Here is a 19469-nt window from a genome sequence, read left to right on the forward strand (position 1 = left end):
AAAAAATGCAGTTGTACCCATGGTCCACTTAACCACGGACATGTGGACAAGCGGATCAGGGCAGACTAAGGACTATATGACTGTGACAGCCCACTGGGTAGATATATTGCCTCCTGCAGCAACAACAGTGGCGGCACCAGTAGCATCATCTCGCAAACGCCAACTCGTTCGTAGGCAGGCTACGCTTTGTATCACCGCTTTCCATAAGAGGCACACAGCTGACAACCTCTTACGGAAACTGAGGAACATCATCGCAAATTGGCATACCCCAATTGGACTCTCCTGGGGATTTGTGATTATCTGACAACGCCACCAATATTGTGCGTGCATTACATGTGGGCAAATTCCAGCACGTCCCATGTTTTGCACATACAATTAATTTGGTGGTGAATAATTTTTTGAAAAACGACGGGCGCATGCAGGAGATGCTGTCGGTGGCCCAAAAAAATTGCGGGCCACTTTTGGCATTCAACCACCGCGTGCCGAAGACTGGAGCACCAGCAAACATTCCTGAACATGCCCTGCCATCAGCTGAAGCAAGAGGTGGTAACGAGGTGGAATTCAACCCTCTATATGCTTCAGAGGATGGAGGAGCAGCAAAAGGCCATTCAAGCCTATACATCTGCCTACGATATAGGCAAAGGAGGGGGAATGCACCTGACTCTAGCGCAGTGGAGAATGATTTCCATCTTGTGCAAGGAACTCCAACCCTTTGAACTTGCCACACGTGAAGTCAGTTCAGACACTGCCAGCCTAAGTCAGGTCATTCTCCTCATCAGGCTTTTGCAGAAGCAGCTGGAGAGATTAAAGGAGGAGCTAAAATGGAGCGATTCCACTAGGCATGTGGGACTTGTGGATGGAGCTCTTCATTCGCTTAACCAGGATTCATGGGTGGTCAATCTGTTGAAATCAGAGCACTACATTTTGGCCCCCGTGCTCGATCCTAGGTTTAAAGCCTACGTTGTATCTCTCTTTCCGGCAGACACAAGTCTGCAGATGTTCAAAGACCTGCTGGTGAGACATATGTCAAGTCAAGCGGAACGTGACCTGCCAACAGTTCCTCCTTCATTTTCTACCGTCACTGGAGCTGCCAGGAAAAGGATAACATTTCCAAAACCACCCGCTGGCGGGGATGCAGGGCAGACAGGAGCAAGTGCTGACATCTGGTCCGGACTGAAGGACCTGCCAATGATTACTCAGGGCCGAAACTAGGATTTTCGGCACCCAGGGCAAGGCAGTAATTTAGCGCCCCCACCCTCCTCACACACACACACACACACACACACACACACACACACACACACACACACACACACACACACACACACACAACAGCAACAACAAATAATAATAATAATAATAAAATAATAAAATAAATAAATACAACAAAATAATAAAAATAAATAAAAAATAAGAATTAAGATAAATAAATAACATTAAACAAAATGCCACACAGTAGTGCACCTTATTCTTATTACACTGCACAATAGTACCCCTCACTGACATTCCAACGACCCACAGGGGAGAGAGAGAGAGAGAGGGAGGGAGAGAGAGATGGGAGAATGTGAAAATGAAATAAAATAAATGCTGTTCTTTATTATGGAATAAAGTTGCGGTTCATGCACAGTGCCATCCCATTTGTTCTTAAGTCTTTAATGCTGCACAGTGTCCCTCTATAGGGACTTACAGTACACTGAGGCAGATGTCAGGATATCTTTTAGGGCACCCATTATTCCATAGGCCCCCTAATCCTGGGACTTATGTCCCCTTAGAGTGAGTGTAGATAACATTTGTGGAGTTGATGAAAAATCTGAGCATGTAGCAAAGTAAGTGGTAGGTCCTGCTAGAGATCGCTCTACACTCACCAGTGTGTAGACAGTTCGTTCCGGATAGAGCCTTGTTCCTAATGGGAGAAATAGCTGGTGGCATGCAAGAAGCATTCTTCCCTTTGATTTTCCTGGAGCTTGGTGACTGCTCTTACCCTCAGTGCGGATCCATGTGCAGGGTATTGCTGCGCCGGCTACTCAGAAGGTAATGTGCGCCCTCTGACTTCCGGGTGCGGGGGTCTCGTCCCTTTTCGCCTCTCTCCAGATCCCGCACTCAGTTTGTGCAGGGGATTGCTGTGCCGGCTATGGGGCTGGTAAAAAGCGTCCTCTGACTTCCGGGTGCGGGTTCTCGTGGTCCCTTCTTCCGTAGCTCGGCGAGGGTAGGGATTTACTCTTGTCAGGAGGGTTCCATGTACATGTACTGCAGTCAGAGGGTGCATAAGGATTGTCGAGGGAGCCGGGCAGAGTTCTCGGCGCCCCTTGAAATCCGGCGCCCGGGGCACGTGACCCCTTAGCCCCCCCCCTAGTTACGGCCCTGGATTACTGAATGTCGTCTACTGTCACTGCATATGATTCTGTCACCATTGAGACTTTTACCAGCAATTGCCTCCAGAAAGTACACAGGGACCTGTGATGGTGGTTTCCAGTGGGGATGCATTAATAATCTGTAAGGAGGAGGATGTACACAGTGAAAGGGGTGAGGAATCGGAGGATTAGGATGAGGTGGACATCTTGCCTCTGTAGAGCCAGTTTGTGCAAGGAGAGATTGATTGCTTCTTTTTTGGTGGGGGCCCAAACCAACCAGTTATTTCAGCCACAGTCGTGTGGCAGGCCCTGTCGCTGAAATGATTGGTTTGTTAAAGTGTGCATGTCCTGTTTATTATACAACATAAGGGTGGGTGGGAGGGCCGAAGGACAATTCCATCTTGCACCTCTTTTTTTATTTATCTTTGCATCATGTGCTGTTTGGGGACTATTTTTTTAAGTGCCATCCTGTCTGACACTGCAGTGCCACTCCTAGATGGGCCAGGTGTTTGTGCCGCCCACTTGGGTCGCTTAGCTTAGTCATCTAGCGACCTCGGTGCAAATTTTAGGACTAAAAATAATATTGATGGTCATTCCGAGTTGTTCGCTCGCTGCTATTTTTAGCAGAATTGCTAATAGGCTAAAATCCGGCAGTTCTGCGCATGCGTATGCACAGCAGGGCGCACACGCTAAGCAATTTTACACAAAACTATGCTATTTTACACACGGGCGAACAAAGCTTTTTAATCGCTCTGCTGACCGTAGTGTGATTGACAGGAAGTGGGTGTTTCTGGGCGGAAACTGGCCGTTTTCAGGGAGTGTGCTAAAAAAACGCAGGCGTGCCAGGTAAAAACGCAGGAGTGGCTGGAGAAACGGAGGAGTGGCTGGCCGGACGCTGCGCGTGTTTGTGACGTCAAACCAGGAACTAAACGGACTGAGGTGATCGCAATCTAGGAGTAGGTCTGGAGCTACTCAGAAACTGCAAGGAAATACTTAATAGCAGAATTGCTAATCTTTCGTTAGCAATTCTGCTATGCTAAAATACACTCCCAGAGGGCGGCGGCTTTGCGTTTGCATTTCTGCTAAAAGTAGCTAGCGAGCGAACAACTCAGAATGAGGGCCATTGTGAGGTGTGAGGTGTTAAGAATAGACTGGAAATTAGTGGAAATTATTATTATTGAGCTTAATAATACTATAGGATCAAAATTACCCCCAAATTCTATGATTTTAGCAGTTTTTGAAGTTTTTTTTAAAAACACCCGAATCCAAAACGCATCCGAATCCAAAACCCAAAAGAGTGGTTTTGCCAAAACGCGTCCGAATCCAAAATCAAAACACAAAACATGAAAAATGCCCGCTGCACATCTCTAATTTAGTTACTTGGTGTAATTGAGTTATGCTACTGTGCATGTTCTTTTCTCTCTTTATGTATATGTATGTAATCTTGCATTTGGATTGAAAGAGAAGCCCCTAAAGAGACCACCCAAACTGTTATATACTGTACCTGTACTGAAATTATTCCACAACGTTGAAAGAGTCTATATCTGCATGCAAAAAGTGGTTTTATCCACTGTATTTGGTACACCTGAATTAGGGTATTATGAATTGGTGATAGGAATAAGCACCAGCTTTGATATACTGCACTAGGAGGCGCTATTTCTCATCCCTTTTTATCAGATTAATTTGGAATCGACTGAACTTCAGTCACTTTGAGAACAGCAGCCACCCTATAAACAGGGGACTCTTAACTGGTCATTAACTTGGACCTCAGCTTCAACATAGTTCATTGACTGAGAAACTCTATTTGATATCGTTTGAATGAAGGACTACTAACAAACTTGTTTTTCGGTGTAGTTCCCAAACTTTTTTTTAATCACGGCACCCTAGACTATCTGAATATTTTTCATGGTACCCACCCCTAGGCCAAAAGTTTCTTATTGAGAAATGTAAAAATAAATAATAAATAAATTAAGCACATTTTGTTTAGATGTCATATTTAGGTTCAGTTGTGTGGTGAGGGTCAAGATTTTCTTTTGTTTGTCCACATATTTTATGATTGGCAGGCACAGCACTGGTTTTGCCTATTACATTGACCACAAATAATTTGACTTGGACCACCAACCCAGAGCACCCCTGCAAGTGCCCTGAGGCACCCCAGGGAGCCTGGGTACACAGTTTGAGAACACTGCTCTAGACAGAATTATCTCCAATTGCTCTTTATGATGTTATTGTATCACTGATCTTATATTGCTACTCTAATGCTGGCCATACACTTGTGCGATGCCCCGCGACGCGACATCGCGGGGCATCGCACCGGCAGTTCAGGTGCGATCAAATCGCACCTGAACTACCAAAAGTTGTTACCATGCGATAGATCGCATGGCAGTCACGTGATGGGCATATCACCGCCAAGTGGGAGCAGCCTCTGGCCGCTCCTGGCAGGTGCCCATCGCACATCGCAGTGCGATATATCTCATGTGGGTTTGAAACCACATGCGATCGCACTACGATGCGAGAAATATTATGTGCAGCACATATCTTGAGACGCGATATTCGACCGGCGTGCCCGCGCATCGCGTCTCAAGGTACCTAAAATGTGCATACAATCCTTCGATTTCTCTCACAGATGTGGTCAAAATCAAAGGATAGCATCGATTATCTCATAAGTGTATGAGCACCATAAGTTCTTGAGGCTTTCTGAAGTTAATTAATGCTATATACATCCTTCTCTAACTTCTGATAACTAAAAGAAAAGCTTTTAAGAAAAAGGGGGAAAAAATTGGTCTGGTCATAAAACTATCATGTTAGCCCCTGTCATTAAGGGCTTAGCAATAGTAGCAGACAGTATAGTCTCCCCTTCTGAGTATTGCAGGACAATAACTAGGGATGAGCAAGCCGTGGGGTTACCCAGCGCACAGGGATCTGGGGGCAGAACCATTGCTGAGTGAGCGTTGGCCCTGCTGTTTCACATGACCTGCATATGGCCTTCCTAGAGCTGGCCTAGTGCCTAGGCATAATGTCATGACTTCACGGGTTTAGGGTGCAGGTTCAGCACAGAGCCTCATACAGCCCTGTTTCAGCCCTGGGGTATTGCAATGATGCATTATAGGGTGCAGCAATTAGATAACACTGGGTGGACAACCCTTGGACAACCCTTCCTTGCTTTGTTTTGACTTCTTATCCACCTTATTCATTGTGGTTTCTGGAACCCTAGTGTGTCCTTGGAATATTCTATATGGTGACCATAACTTGTAATACTAGATGGGGACTACAGACCTACAAAGTCAGATTTTAGTGGTGAAATAGCTGACCAGGTAGAGCAAATAGTACTGCTAGCTGATATCAAATAAAAAAGGTCCTGTTTATCTGAATTCTAGAGATGTGGAAAACTTTTCATGTGTGTTGAAAGGAGCCTCACTCATGGCACAAGTCTTGCAACTGATGGTTTTTTCTACAAAATGTTTTGTGAGGGGGGTTGTGAGTCTTTAATATCATCTAATTTGTAAAATATCTGTTTATTGGTTTATTTCTCAGGTTTGTCAGCAGAGAACCAGAGAGAGAGCAGAATCCATACAGACTATGGACTACCTCCAGATTGCCACAGAGTATGATCCTGCAAGATTCTACAAACTGGGATCCCAATGCCCCACCCCAAACTAGAAAGTCCACAATAGTGAGAATGACACAAAATGCAGATACAAGAACTGATGCAAGAGTAAGAGACCGAATCCATTATGAATGGAACAAGGATATATCCAGGAGAAAAACTTTAGATCAAGAAAGAAAAAGACAGAAGTTGCAGAAAGAAGCACATGCAGATATGTTGACTTATTCCCCATCAACTAAGCGCAGACATAAAGGGAAGCTCGTACAAATGGATTCTTTCTATGGAGGGTGGGAGCCTCATTATACATTGGACAATAAGGTGAAGGTAGCAAAGTATGAGGAGTGGGAACCTTTGGCTCGCCCACCTAAGGCTTTGCAGACTCATTCTGAACCGATGAAGGAGGAACTGCCTCATTCAGAAAAAACAAAATCACTTATGGCAAGCACTAAAGAAACAACTCTGGAAAAGAAAAGGTGGTGGTCTAAGCTTGTAAAACCATCTAAATCGAGGTTGACCAATGCGATCAGTTCAGAGGTTCTACAAGACAAAACAAGTAAACTCTATATGGAGCAAGGCCCAATAATGAACCATTGCATTTACAAACAAGAAGGTTTCAAGGAAAACTGGCCCCAAATAAGAAAGAGAAAGGGACCTCCACCTTATGTTCCACCGCCTTCTTATGATTACCCACATCGTATCTTCCCTATTAATAAAGAAAAACTCACTCATTCTAGAGAATCTAACCAAAGTGGCGTTATACATGCTATAATTCTGAAAGACGATGGGAACTGTCAAGAAAGGAGAGAAAAAATGGCAAGATATAGTGTGGAGCGCCCTAAAGCATCCAAGGTAAACATATTGTCTATCCCAAATGTGAGAGAGAACAGAGTAGAGGAGAAACTTACATTTGACTCAACATATCAGAATATAATGCAGGGCAGAACGCTTCCTCAAGCCCATGGCACATGGCCAGGATCTAAATCTGATGACCTCCTTGATCACATTTATGAAATTGTGGAAGGTGGAGGGATTCCGCTTACTACCAATTTACCCACTTTCCGCACAAATAAGTCTGACGTGGGCTTGCAGATTGGTGAAATGATCTATGAAACCGTTTCCATACCAGCGCATGGAGAGCCATTAATGCCATACACATTGCCAAGGACAAGTAGCAAAGGAATACATAATGAAAATGAGACAACCAGAAGGAAAACTAAAAGTACTGTGAATCGTAGCCAGCGACAAATGCCACCTTTTGATGCTCGCCTACCAATTCCTCTGAATGGAGTAAAACTGCCAAGAGAATTGGGTTTCAGCTATACAAGTGGGAAATTAAAAAGTATGGATAAAAGGACTGGGGAAGATTACAGAAATATTAAAGAATCAGACCATTATGAACCAGGGCATGAGTGGAGAAGACCGTTGAGAGTTATAGCAAATACAGAATCAAAAGCAAGAGGCCCATCAAATTCATTGTCAAATAAAGGTAAGTACAGTTGGCATAGTCATACTCTTCCTTTGAAGAAAAACTTAATGAAAACATATAAACAGGAAGAAATATCTTACGTTGATTCTCGAAACCAAATAATATCTAGTCGGGATGCAGATTTTCTTAAGTGGAGAGAACCTGAAAAAATCTGCACTTTTCCAGGCAGGGGCCATAATCAAAACCAGTGGAGGCATGAAGATGGCCTAAGACCAGCAATGAAACCTGATCCTTCTAGAGCACGGAGGTCTGAGCCTTCTGCTACACACAACCATGAGGAAGGGCCAAGAATTAAACCAAAAGAAGCTGCTTCAGAGAAAATGCAGCATCCATTATCCAAAGAAAGTGATGGGATGTTTGTTATAGATGCAACTTGTGTTGTTGTAAGAGCAGAGTATATTTTTCCACCAATTATGGAGCAAGTTACATTTCTACATACTGGAACTTCCAAAGGAGATATCCTCTTCAATAAAGTTAACTCTACATGTTTTGATAAGAATGAGAAAATATCTAATTTGTCTTCTCATCCAAAGCCTTTTTCAAATTTAACTCTAAAAACCTGTTCACAGAAGACTCATTCCAAAGCTCAACACTGTACCGAGCTCTCCAAAGAGAAAGTAGCTCCAAACCTAAAGGAAAGAGCAATTCGTATTCTGGGGCTTTCTGTGGGGGAACTGGAGTCCCTTAATGAAATTAGAGATTATCACAAAATAAATAGCTGTAGGAAAGAAGCTGGTAATGCGGATCAAGAGCCCGGAGCCCAAGAACAAGAATGTGAGGTACATAATAAGAACCCTAATGGAAATAATAACAGAAAAGAATCTAAGATCAGGAATTATAAAGAGATGCCGTGCATTTTAGAGGTTGCTGATTTACCAGCAGTTTCTTCAGGGGTGGAAGATCATAGTGTACAAATGATTGGCCAACAACCACTGGACAATAATGCCACCATAGACATTGATGAAGCAGAACAAAAGATATTAAATGCTGACATACATAATAAAAACATTATTGAACCATCTAACATCAAGCTTCAACATGTAGAAAATCCAGCAACAGCAGCATCTGAAGAAAATTCTGATTATGTACAAGAACTAAAGCATCAGAGCTCATCTCTGATGGAAGTAGACTCATGTTTGGTGGAGGGGAACAGCATCGATGTAACTACCTCCCCAGGTAGAGTTTCTGATTATATGAAAACTGAAACAGCCATGAAAGAGCAGTTACTGGAGGATATGGGGCCTAATCCTGATGAACAACCCTGTATTACACCAACCAAAACTCTAGAGTGTCAGGTCCCTGAAAAGCAAGGACAAGCTGAGTGCATGTTAGTAGACACGAAGAAGGAGGAAGGTCATAGTAAGGGAAATGACAAAGAAGAAAGACTTTTATTACCGATGAATACAAAAGAACAACACCCCACTGAAAATCAAGGGCAGGTAGAAAGCACCAAATGTGCAAAAGCTGGTCCAGGTTCTGCAGGTCCTGCTGAATGCAGTGACCCAGATCATCCGTACCTGCCACTCAGTAGGCAAAGAGATACTGGCTATTGTGTGAATCGTCAAACCGATCAAACATCCCCCCAGCCCATGGTGAGAACATATACAAGAAGGCTTAATTACTATGCCAAAGATCTAAGGGAAGCCGTGTCCCGTATTAGACGTCACACTGCCCCAGACTCTGACACAGATGAGGATTTAGAGCAGCCTGTTTGTGACTCGGTAAAGTCTGAGGAACACTTACCAGATGAATGTGGCACATCATGCAGCTCAGACACATCAGACTCTGAAGTCACAGTCATATTGTGTGAAGCCATAAAGGAAGAAGAAACAGTATCCATGTCTGATGTTAGTGAAGGTACAAATGGACAAAGTAGAGTAGAATCGTATACATTAGACTATATGGCAGCAGAATCTACACTAGTTGCGTTGCAATATGATGAGATGGGAGAAGAGTCTTACATTCTCCAGGAACCTGAGCAAGAACCTGTGTTTGATTTAAGCAGTTGCATTGATGAGATACTCCAGGATCTGAATAAAACCAAACAAGAATTCTTTCCAAATGAAGAAGACAATTGAATTGTATTAACAAACACCAGCCCTTCAACAACAGGTAATTGGCAAATCATTCTTTTGTATCATATTTCAAATGAAAGCTACACAAAGCAAATTGATGTCAAGAGTTCTACACACCAACATTTCAAATGTACATCCGCTTCACATATCAAACAGAATAAGATTAGTCATTGTGCTAACCAGAACTGAAATGTTAGCACCCTGGTCTATGGCACCTGCTGCACCGTTCTCCCTGTGGCCCTCTGTAGCATTGACAGCCAGTGAGATTGTCTACACTACAGAAGGTGAAAACTGATAATACCAATCTCTCAAGCTTATAAAGGAAAAATAGTTGTAGTTCTGTGTAGTATGACTTTTATTTTTTTTTAAATTTATGTAAAAAAATAAAAATAAAATAATATATATATATATATATATATATATATATATATACAATCCTTGGTGTGGGCGGCACTAAGAGACTTTGATAAGCCAAGTAAGTGAACAAGTCTAACAAAACAGGAGCGGTACTTGCTGCAAAAGGCGCCACACCAGTAAAGAATCAAATGATGCAAGATACGTTCCTTTATATGCAGAATGTCCTCATATTCCTCTTGCCCTCTACTCTCATGCCGTCAGCACATGTGAGGAGAACAAAGGTGCACCATGTGTAGTAAAGTCAAAATATCTCTTTTTAATTACATACACATATATAGAAACACAACATGGAAATATAAAAATAGATCCCCCATTGATCCTTAGATAGAGTAGTTAAAAGCTGTGCAATTACCAGAATTTCTGAGAACTAGTGCTATTAGTTCTCAAAAAAGCATGTAAATCATTCACCAAACGAACCACCCGGGTAAGCAGTCTGGGATAAACGTTCTGGTTTCCGGACAGCGATCCACTTTTCATCCACAGGAATCTGGGGTCCAAACAGCCGATGCGTTTCGACCCACCTGCTCTGGGTCTTTCTCAAGGCAATATGAGTCATTTTACCTTGAGAAAGACCCAGAGCAGGTGGGTTGAAACGCGTCGGCTGTTTGGACCTGTTTGACTTTACTACACATGGTGCACCTTTGTTCTCTCCACATGTGCTGACGGCATGAGAGTAGAGGGCAAGAGGAATATGAGGACATTCTGCATATAAAGGAACGTATCTTGCATCATTTGATTCTTACTGGTGTGGCGCCTTTTGCAGCAAGTACGGCTCCTGTTTTGTTAGATTTGCCATTTAAGTGTTTTGGGGAGACACTTCTTTGGTACTTGCAGTGGAGGGCAGCCTTTAGAGCGCAGTCATCTATATCATTGAAAGTTTATCTTGTCTAAAGTAAGTGAACAAGCCCCGCAGGGCAAAGTTTAATGTGACGTTTCAGGGTACAATCCCCCCCTTGGGTCTGAGTAAGGGGATTGAACCCCGAAACATCACATTAAAGTTTGCCCTGAGGGGCTTGTTCGCTTACTTGGGTTATCAAAGTCTCTGAGTGCCGCCCACACCAAGGATTGTATTAAGCAGAGGCAACTCTGAGGGGAAGGCACCTGAGCAAGGCATACGTAAGTCCGGAGTGCTGGGTCCTTATCTTTGTTTATATATATATATATATATATATATATACATACATATACACTCCTTTCCAAACAGCAGCGGCACTCAGAGGAATTTGTAACAGAAAAATTGTGTATTTCACATCAAAACGATTCCCAACGTTGTGCTCATAAGTTTACATACCCTAGCAGAATTTGTGATTTTCTGGCCATTTGTCAGAGGATATAAATGATAACTCACAAACTTTTCTTTCACTCATGGTTAGTGGTTAGGTGAAGCCATTTATTGTCAAACAACTGTGTTTACTCTTTTTAAATCATAATGACAACAGAAACTACCCAAATGACCCTGATCAAAAGTTTATATACCGCAGTACTTAATACCGTGTATTGCCCCCTTTAACATCAATGACAGCTTGAAGTCTTTTGTGGTAGTTGTGGATGAGGCTCTTTATTTTCTTAGATGGCAAAGCTGCCCATTCTTCTTGGCAAAAAGCCTCCAGTTCCTGTAAATTCTTGGGCTGTCCAGCGTGAACTGCACATTTGAGATCTCCCCAGAGTGGCTCAATGATATTGAGGTCAGGAGACTGAGATGGCCACTCCAGAACCTTCACTTTATTCTACTGTAGCCAATGACAGGTCGACTTGGCCTTGTGTTTTGGATCATTTGTCATGTTGGAACGTCCAAGTATGTCCCATGCGCAGCTTCCGGGCTGATGAGTGCAAATTTTCCTCCAGTATTTTCTGATAACATGCTGCATTCATCTTGCCATCAATTTTGACCAAGTTTCCAGTGCCTTTGTAGCTCACACATCCCCAAAACATCAGCGATCCACCTCCGTGTTTCACAGTAGGAATGGTGTACCTTTCATCACAGGCCTTGTTGACTCCTCTCCAAATGTAACGTTTATGGTTGTGGCCAAAAAGTTAAATTTTGGTCTTATCACTCCAAATTACTTTGTTCCAGAAGTTTCGAGGCTTGTCTCTGTGCTGCTTGGAGTATTGTAAGCGGGATGCTTTGTGGCATTTGCGTAGTAATGGCTTTCTTCTGGCGACTCGACCATGCAGCCCATTTTTCTTCAAATGCCTCCTTATTGTGCATCTTGAAACAACCACACCATTTTTTTTCAGAGAGTCCTGTATTTCAGCTGAAGTTATTTGTGGATTTTTCTTTGCATCCCGAACAATTTTCCTGGCAGTTGTGGCTGACATTTTTGTTGGTCTAACTGACCGTGATTTGGTTTCCACAGAATCCCTCATTTTCCACTTCTTGATTAGAGTTTGAACACTGCTGATTGGCATTCTCAATTGCTTGGATATCTTTTTATATCCATTTCTTGTTTTATACAGTTCAATTACCTTTTCCCGCAGATCCTTTGACAATTCTTTTGCTTTCCCCATGACTCAGAATCCAGACACGTCAGTGCAGCACTGGATGAAAGATGCAGGGTCTTTCAGGAGTCCAGAAACTCACAACCTTTTATACACACACACAGAGGCTAAGACAGTAGAGAAATTTAAACATGCTTGGGATAGACATAACGATATCCTTACAAAGAAATAAGGATCAATTAAGGTTAGAGATAAAAAAAAAAAAGGGGGCAGACTAGATGGGCCAAGTGGTTCTTATCTGCCGACAAATTCTATGTTTCTATGTTTCTATGATTACAAGCAAACATCACAGGTGAGGATGGTTACCTTTAGTAGCCAATCAAACCCGTTTGTGCCAACTTGTGTGCATGTTATCAGGCCAAAATCTCCAGGGTATGTAATCTTTTGATCAGGGTCATTTGGGTAGTTTCTGTTGTCATTATGATTTAAAAAGAGTAAACACAGTTGTTTGTCAATAAATTGTTTCACCCAACCACTAACCATGAGTGAAAGAAAAGTTTGTGAGTTATCATTCATATTCTCTGATGGCCAGAAAATCACAAATTCTGCTAGGGTATGTAAACTTATGAGCACAACTGTGTGTGTGTGTGTATATATATATATATATATATATATATATATATATAATTACTCTTTCATTTGCATAAAATTATATAGCACCAGCATATTAGAGATGGAGCCGCACTCATCTGAGGTTGCTCCATCGCAAATGTGCACTCCTGGCGTGACTAGGCGATCCGTCTGCCTACTCATGCCGAGAGTGCACAGAGACGCTCCCATTCTGAGCGTCTCCGGCCGGACATGGACGCTCTCGGCAATAGGTGCGCACAGACGGAGCCATGACTAGCGTGGCTCCTTTTAAGGGATGTTTACTCATACAGCCATATATCTTTGCCTCCTACTATTCTTTAGTTCCTGAACATACTCGGTGTGATGTAATGCTGCCCAAGTCCAGCGGCCGTGGTGTATGCCGGCTGAACTCGGATGTTTTTTTTTAAAGAGGCAATCACTTCCAAGGCAAAACCATGCCTTGTAAGTGATTGTCCCTTTAAAAAACGTCCGAATTTGGCCGGCATACCGCACAGCCACCGGACTCGGGCAGTATTACATCCCGCTGGCTGTGTCATATAGCACACAGAACAATAAGGAACTGTATGCATCTCTGTTTGCACTGATTACCATCACATGGAAATGTCTACAAATCTCCAAGTACCAAACAAATGTGATTTAAAACCAAATCTTCCAAAACCAGCATTTTAGAAATCCTGATAAAGTAGTTTAGCATGAAAATAATATAATACATATAGTAGAAGACCAAATTGTAATTAACAATTATTATTATTATTATTATTATTATTATATGATGTTTTTCTACTTTGCTTCATTATCGGTATGAAAGGGATCAGGAGGCTCTGGAGCGCTGACTTCTGGATTGAGTTGGAATATTCCCCACCAGTGATGGAGCCTGCTGGTTATTGAAGAAACTTTTGATGCAATGAGAAAATTTGAAGAGTAATACACAAAAATCGGGAGTCTCTAATTAGACATAACATAAACCACTGTCTGCCATTCACTAACATAGCCAAATAAACAATATAACGTTATGTATGTAGTTTAATATTAGCAAGGACACTCTCTTTACCATTTTTCATATAACTGGTTTGGTATTTTAACTGTTTGAAATTATTTATTTGCAGCGATATTCATGACACCTGCCTTAACCACTTGCCTGGCATGGCCGCATGAGATGTGACCATGCCTGCAAGTGCTCTATCTGACCTGGTCGCACAGGATGCGACCAGTCAGATAGAGAGTGTTAGCACCGGCAGGGAAGATAAACTTCCCTCTGCTGCTGCTGTCAGAAGGACCGGAAGGCCCCTCTGCCTCCCCGTACTCTCCCCTACTGATTGTCGTGCTGCTGATCGGTCAGCATGGCAGCAGCACCCCCCCCCCCCCTCCAGCGGCTGCAGACAATGTCAGCCGCTGGGGAGTGTAAATTAACCCTCCCAAGCCACCCCCAGACCCCCCCTGAATACCCGGAGACTGCCCCGGCTTTCAAAATGAAAGCCGCGATGTTCCCGATCGATGTTTCAATGTTTTTAAATATTTTTTTTACAAAAATGTTTTTTTCTCTTTTTTAACTAAAATAGTTTGGGATAGAGTCAAATTCATGTTCATCACCTAATTCACTCATAAAAAACCCCCAACAATTTCGGAGCGATGTTTGGTGAAATAAATAGTCAGTTAAGTGGTTAATAATTACCAGTAATATATAGGAAGTTTACAAACGTTTAACATATATTCAAAATATAAGGTAGACATATGTATATAATCCCTGAGGAAGGTTTAATAAAACTGGAATGTTGGAAATAACTTTGTCTATGTTTCAAGTTCTGTCAGAAGTCACATCAGGGTGAAATATACTTAAATATGCATACATATACAGGGTGGGGCAAAAAAACTTTCCCGATTTTCAAAGTTAACAAGAAAGGCCTAGTAAATGCTATTCAACATTTTAGTACATAATCTAAAAGTGCATGGCATACAGTTTTTCAATGGGTGTTGAATATGATATTGTCACTTCTTGGTCTGTAGCAGCCTAAGTTGATTAATGGTTCTTGGCTGATGTTTGTAGACTTCAGCTTTCAGATAGCCCTGTTGACTGTGTAGAGGTTTTTCGTGAAGCTGATGAGGATTGTTTTCCGCCCAGTAACGAAAATTCTGCTTGTTAAATGTAGTCAGACAAATGAAAGTGAGCTTCGTCAAGAAATTGATAATAATAATAATAATGCCAGAAATTACCCGCTGAGTGATGGTATAACTGCAGAAATCGACTACAATTGTGTATCACGAATAAAGGCCACCATCTGGACCATATCATATTCAAAATCAGTTGAAAATAACCTGTATTCCTTGCCCTATTAGATTATGTATTAACATTTTGAAAATCATTTACCATACCTTTTTTGCAGGGCCGGTGCAAGGTTTCTTGACACCCTAGGCAAAACTTCAGCCTGCTGCCCCCACCCCCCAACCACACACCAGTACCCACTTTCCAGCCCCTCAAGTTAAAGTGTGGCGGTAGCATCTTAGAAGTTCATACACATTCAACAGCTAGCGTCTGCATTAAGTTTGCCAAAGATGCATCTTTCAGAGTTATCCTTTATTTTGTGATAAGCATACTCAGGGTTGCCCCCTAGCCCTCCAGATCCTGGCGCCCTAGGCAGCTGCCTAAAGTTTAGAAACAAGAGAGCAGGTGCACCATACAACCATTAGAATTATAATAAATGTAGTAATTATTCATCCTATATCAGGTTTTTTGGCATACAATTTGGCAATATTATGAGCCTACCCAGCAATTGTCAAGATAGCCTCATCGGGCATTACATTGTAGGGGTTCACCTCTGTGGTGCAGGGCACCCCCAAACCACCCCAGGGCACCATACAAATAAAATATAGCAGTTAAGCATCAGAGTGTTTAGGTAAGTGAAAGTAGCTGCTCAGTGTTAAAAAAAAGGATAGCAGTGAGGTATCAGTGTTAGGTACAGTAAGTGACAGTAGCTGCTCTGTGTTAGATTGTTCTTGTTTTTATTATCCTGTTAATATTAGGCCTGTGTCATACATCTCAAAATTGTCCCAGTGCAAGGACAACATGCACAAGCTGCAGTGTTCATGCTGTACTGACAGCAGGACCTTCTGCATGGGGTGTGTCAGTTCTTCAGATGCTCTAAACCTCTCCTCACCCCTGCTTGTATCTTAACCCCCTAGAAGATCTACGTATTGCTGCACACATCAGTTTATTTAGGTAAGTAGCACATACTACACAAAATTCATGGCAGTCAGGACTGTTCTGCCTAACTGGGCAGTTACGAAGAAGGTCTGTGATACTACCATACTTGCCTTCACTCCCAGAATGGACAGGAGGCTCCCAAAAATCTGGTGGTGATACTGGACAGCCACAATAGAAGACAAGTCTTCCAGATCTAGACCGCTGTCCTCCACCCAGCAGCCAATGATGTGATTTATGCTGAATCACGTATCATCATCATGTTTTATATGGTGCCACAAGGGATCTACAGCCCCTTACAAAAAAACAATAAACAAGAGACTTACAGTACAAAACATAGCATAACATGGATAAGGTTTTCTAATAATACACAAATAAGTGGGCGGCGGATCCCAAATGTTTGGTGCCACTGTTAGCAGTGGGGACGAGATGATGTTATAAGGAAGAAGGAAAAAGCATGAGGGAAGAGGGCTCTGTTGGTGAGAGCTTACAGTGTAAAAAAAAAAAGGTTTCTGGTTTAGTAAATGTACGAATCACGAGAACCTGGTTCACGAAGTTAAGCAATGTATGGCTGTCTTGACAGCTCTTAAATGGAGAAATAACAAATTTGAAGAAATCTATTTATGGAGTGGTATAATGATGTCTCAATCAATAGTATAGTTAAAACAGAACACAGTTCAGGAGAGATGTAGTGGCTTATTTAATATACTTTTCACCCGAAAAAATCATGTGGAAACAGGAGTTCCTGCATGATTTTATTACCCTGATATTTACCATTCTTTGAAGTAACATGGGTAATAGCAGTCCTTGCTTTTTTAATAGGAACGGCGGTCTTCTCCAGTTTAAATAAGAGACTTCTACACTATGTAGACTTAAGTAATTGGACACTGACAGCAAATAGATCAATTAAATTTTATTGATGTCAGTGCTTTGTAGGTCCACCACGTGCAGCCATTACTGCACACACCCTTCTTGGCAAACTGTCTACAAGTTGCTGGACAACAGCAGGTGGTATATTTTTCCATTTCACCTTAAGTACAGTAATCAACTGTGATACTGAAGGTCGAGTCCAACCAGGTAACCAAATTTTCTATATACCATTCCAGCGTCTCCCTGGAAACATGACAGGTGGCATTGTTGTCCTGATGAAAATATTTGTCATTTCCATAGAACTGCCACAATGAAGGGAGCACAGAGTTATCGAGAACATCTCTATACTTCTCAGAGTTAATGTGACCATGCATTACAACTAGTGGACCCATGCCAAACCAGCCCTACAGCATAACACCACCACCTCCATGCTTTACTGTAGGTACTGTACACTCTAACATCAGACGTTCTCTTGGAAATTGCCAAACCCAAACACGTCCATCTGATCCGAAAAGTGTACATCATAATTTGTCACTCTCTAACACTCGCTGCCATTGTTCCACTGTACAGTTTTTGTGCTCTTTACACCATTGTAAGTGCTGAGCTGCATTCTTCTTTGTAATTAGAGGTTTATAAGCAGATGCTCACCCATAATATCGAAGTGCATGGGCCTCCCTATGAAGTGTTCTTGTCAAAACCGGCAAATAGCGGCCATTTGGAATGTGTGTGCAACGATATGCAAGGGAAGACCCCTGTTCTTCTGCAGCTCACTGGATAGCACTCTCTGGTCCCTGGGTTCCAGTCCCAGGGGAATTCCAGGGCGAGATGATTTCCTGCAATGACCAGTCTTTTTCCACGCATTAATGACAAAAGACACAGTGGGGATGCGGTAAATTTGCCTACAATCAAAATCCTGACAACCATTGACCGACGGTCAAAATACCGACATGGTCAAAATACCGACATTTACAATACTGACAAGGTCAAAATACAGACATTTAAAATGTCGACAGGTCAAGAAGTCGACATGAGTTTTTCATGTTTTTTTTATTGAAACCGACTTGTTCATACTTTACACTCCCAGTGGACCTGGAGGGGGAATATAATAGTGTGCCGAGCGCTGAGGTACATATGTCGACATACACACCAAAAAACAATGATAACCCTGTGTCGACTTTTTGACCTGTCAACATCCTTAATGTTGGTATTTTGACCTTGTCGGCAATTTAAATTTCGGTATTTTGACCTTGTCGGGATTTTAACAGTCAGTCAATTGTTGTCGGGATTTTGATTGTAGGTATTTCATACTGATCCCGACACGGTGGATTTAGGAACTTTCCTAACATCTGCAATGCTTCTCACTCGTCTCTGGCATGCGCGCGCGCACACATGACAGGGGCATGTGCGCCGCTAAAAGGGTGTGCGGACACTAGCGACGGGCATGCCGCGAGTCAGAGGGGCATAGACTCACGGCATGCCCACACTCATTTACATGGAAATGAGCTGGGGCGTGTTGTGAGTCAGGGGGTATGGACTCGCGGCACTCCTCCATTTCCATGGAGGCCGGCAGGGGGACGGGGGAGCGTCCACACCAGAGAGACAGAGAGCCGGAGGCCTTCCCTGCTCTCTTAATGACAGGACCGGTCCACCATCCCACTGGCCCTTCTGGCATTTGCCAGACGTGCCAGATGGGCAGTTCGGCCCTGCCTCCGATCGAGTAGCCTATGATGATCCCCTTTTCAAACTTGGTTAGCTCCTTCAAGCAGGCCATTTAGTTAGAAAATTATCTAATCAGTGGCCTTCTACCTGTTTTATACTTTCACAGACACGTGACTGCCACAGGAGCACACCATTTTGCTTGTGCAGGGGTGTCCAATCACTTTTGTCAACATAGTGTACTGCATAACTAAACCAAACAATCCCTAGCGCTTATACAGCCACCTTTCCTGCTCAGTTTTATATATATATATATATATATATATATATATATTTATTTTAAGATTAATAATAAGCAGCTCCCAAATGGCAACACTGCAGTGCCTAGTAGTTGATAAAAATATAAAAAGATACAAAAATCTATATCAAACGAGCGCTTACATGATATAGTTTAAAAATAAAAATGTATTAGTTACACCTTACAGATATAACAATTAAAACAATATAGCAACATATAACATATTAGTTGACATATAGCTCACAAACAGTGATAAATAACTGTGTTAAATATATCTGACACAATGGTCTCTGGAATGAGTCCTTTGACGAAACCGTCGTTGCACAGGTGTGGAGAAACGCTACATTAGACGATCCGTTGATTTGAGCTAAATCGGAATGACAAAGCATCCACATCGTCCAGTGTTTACACACTGCACACTCC

General features: G+C 42.4%; 1 protein-coding gene across 1 annotated transcript in view; it reads left to right on the top strand.

The window, feature by feature from the left end:
• LOC135050707 (uncharacterized) overlaps window positions 1-14808 on the top strand; it is a 36459-nt gene extending 21651 nt beyond the window's left edge. Inside the window, exons 3-4 of the mRNA XM_063957106.1 lie at window positions 5886-9556; window positions 13835-14808. Of these exons, the coding sequence (XP_063813176.1) occupies window positions 5886-9522 (3637 nt within the window). The 3' untranslated portion in view covers window positions 9523-9556; window positions 13835-14808. The remainder of the gene's footprint in view (window positions 1-5885; window positions 9557-13834) is intronic.
• The last annotated feature ends 4661 nt before the right edge of the window (window positions 14809-19469 follow it).

The sequence above is a fragment of the Pseudophryne corroboree genome, chromosome 2 (genome assembly GCF_028390025.1).
Source record: "Pseudophryne corroboree isolate aPseCor3 chromosome 2, aPseCor3.hap2, whole genome shotgun sequence".
NCBI classification, from domain to species: Eukaryota; Metazoa; Chordata; class Amphibia; order Anura; family Myobatrachidae; genus Pseudophryne; species Pseudophryne corroboree.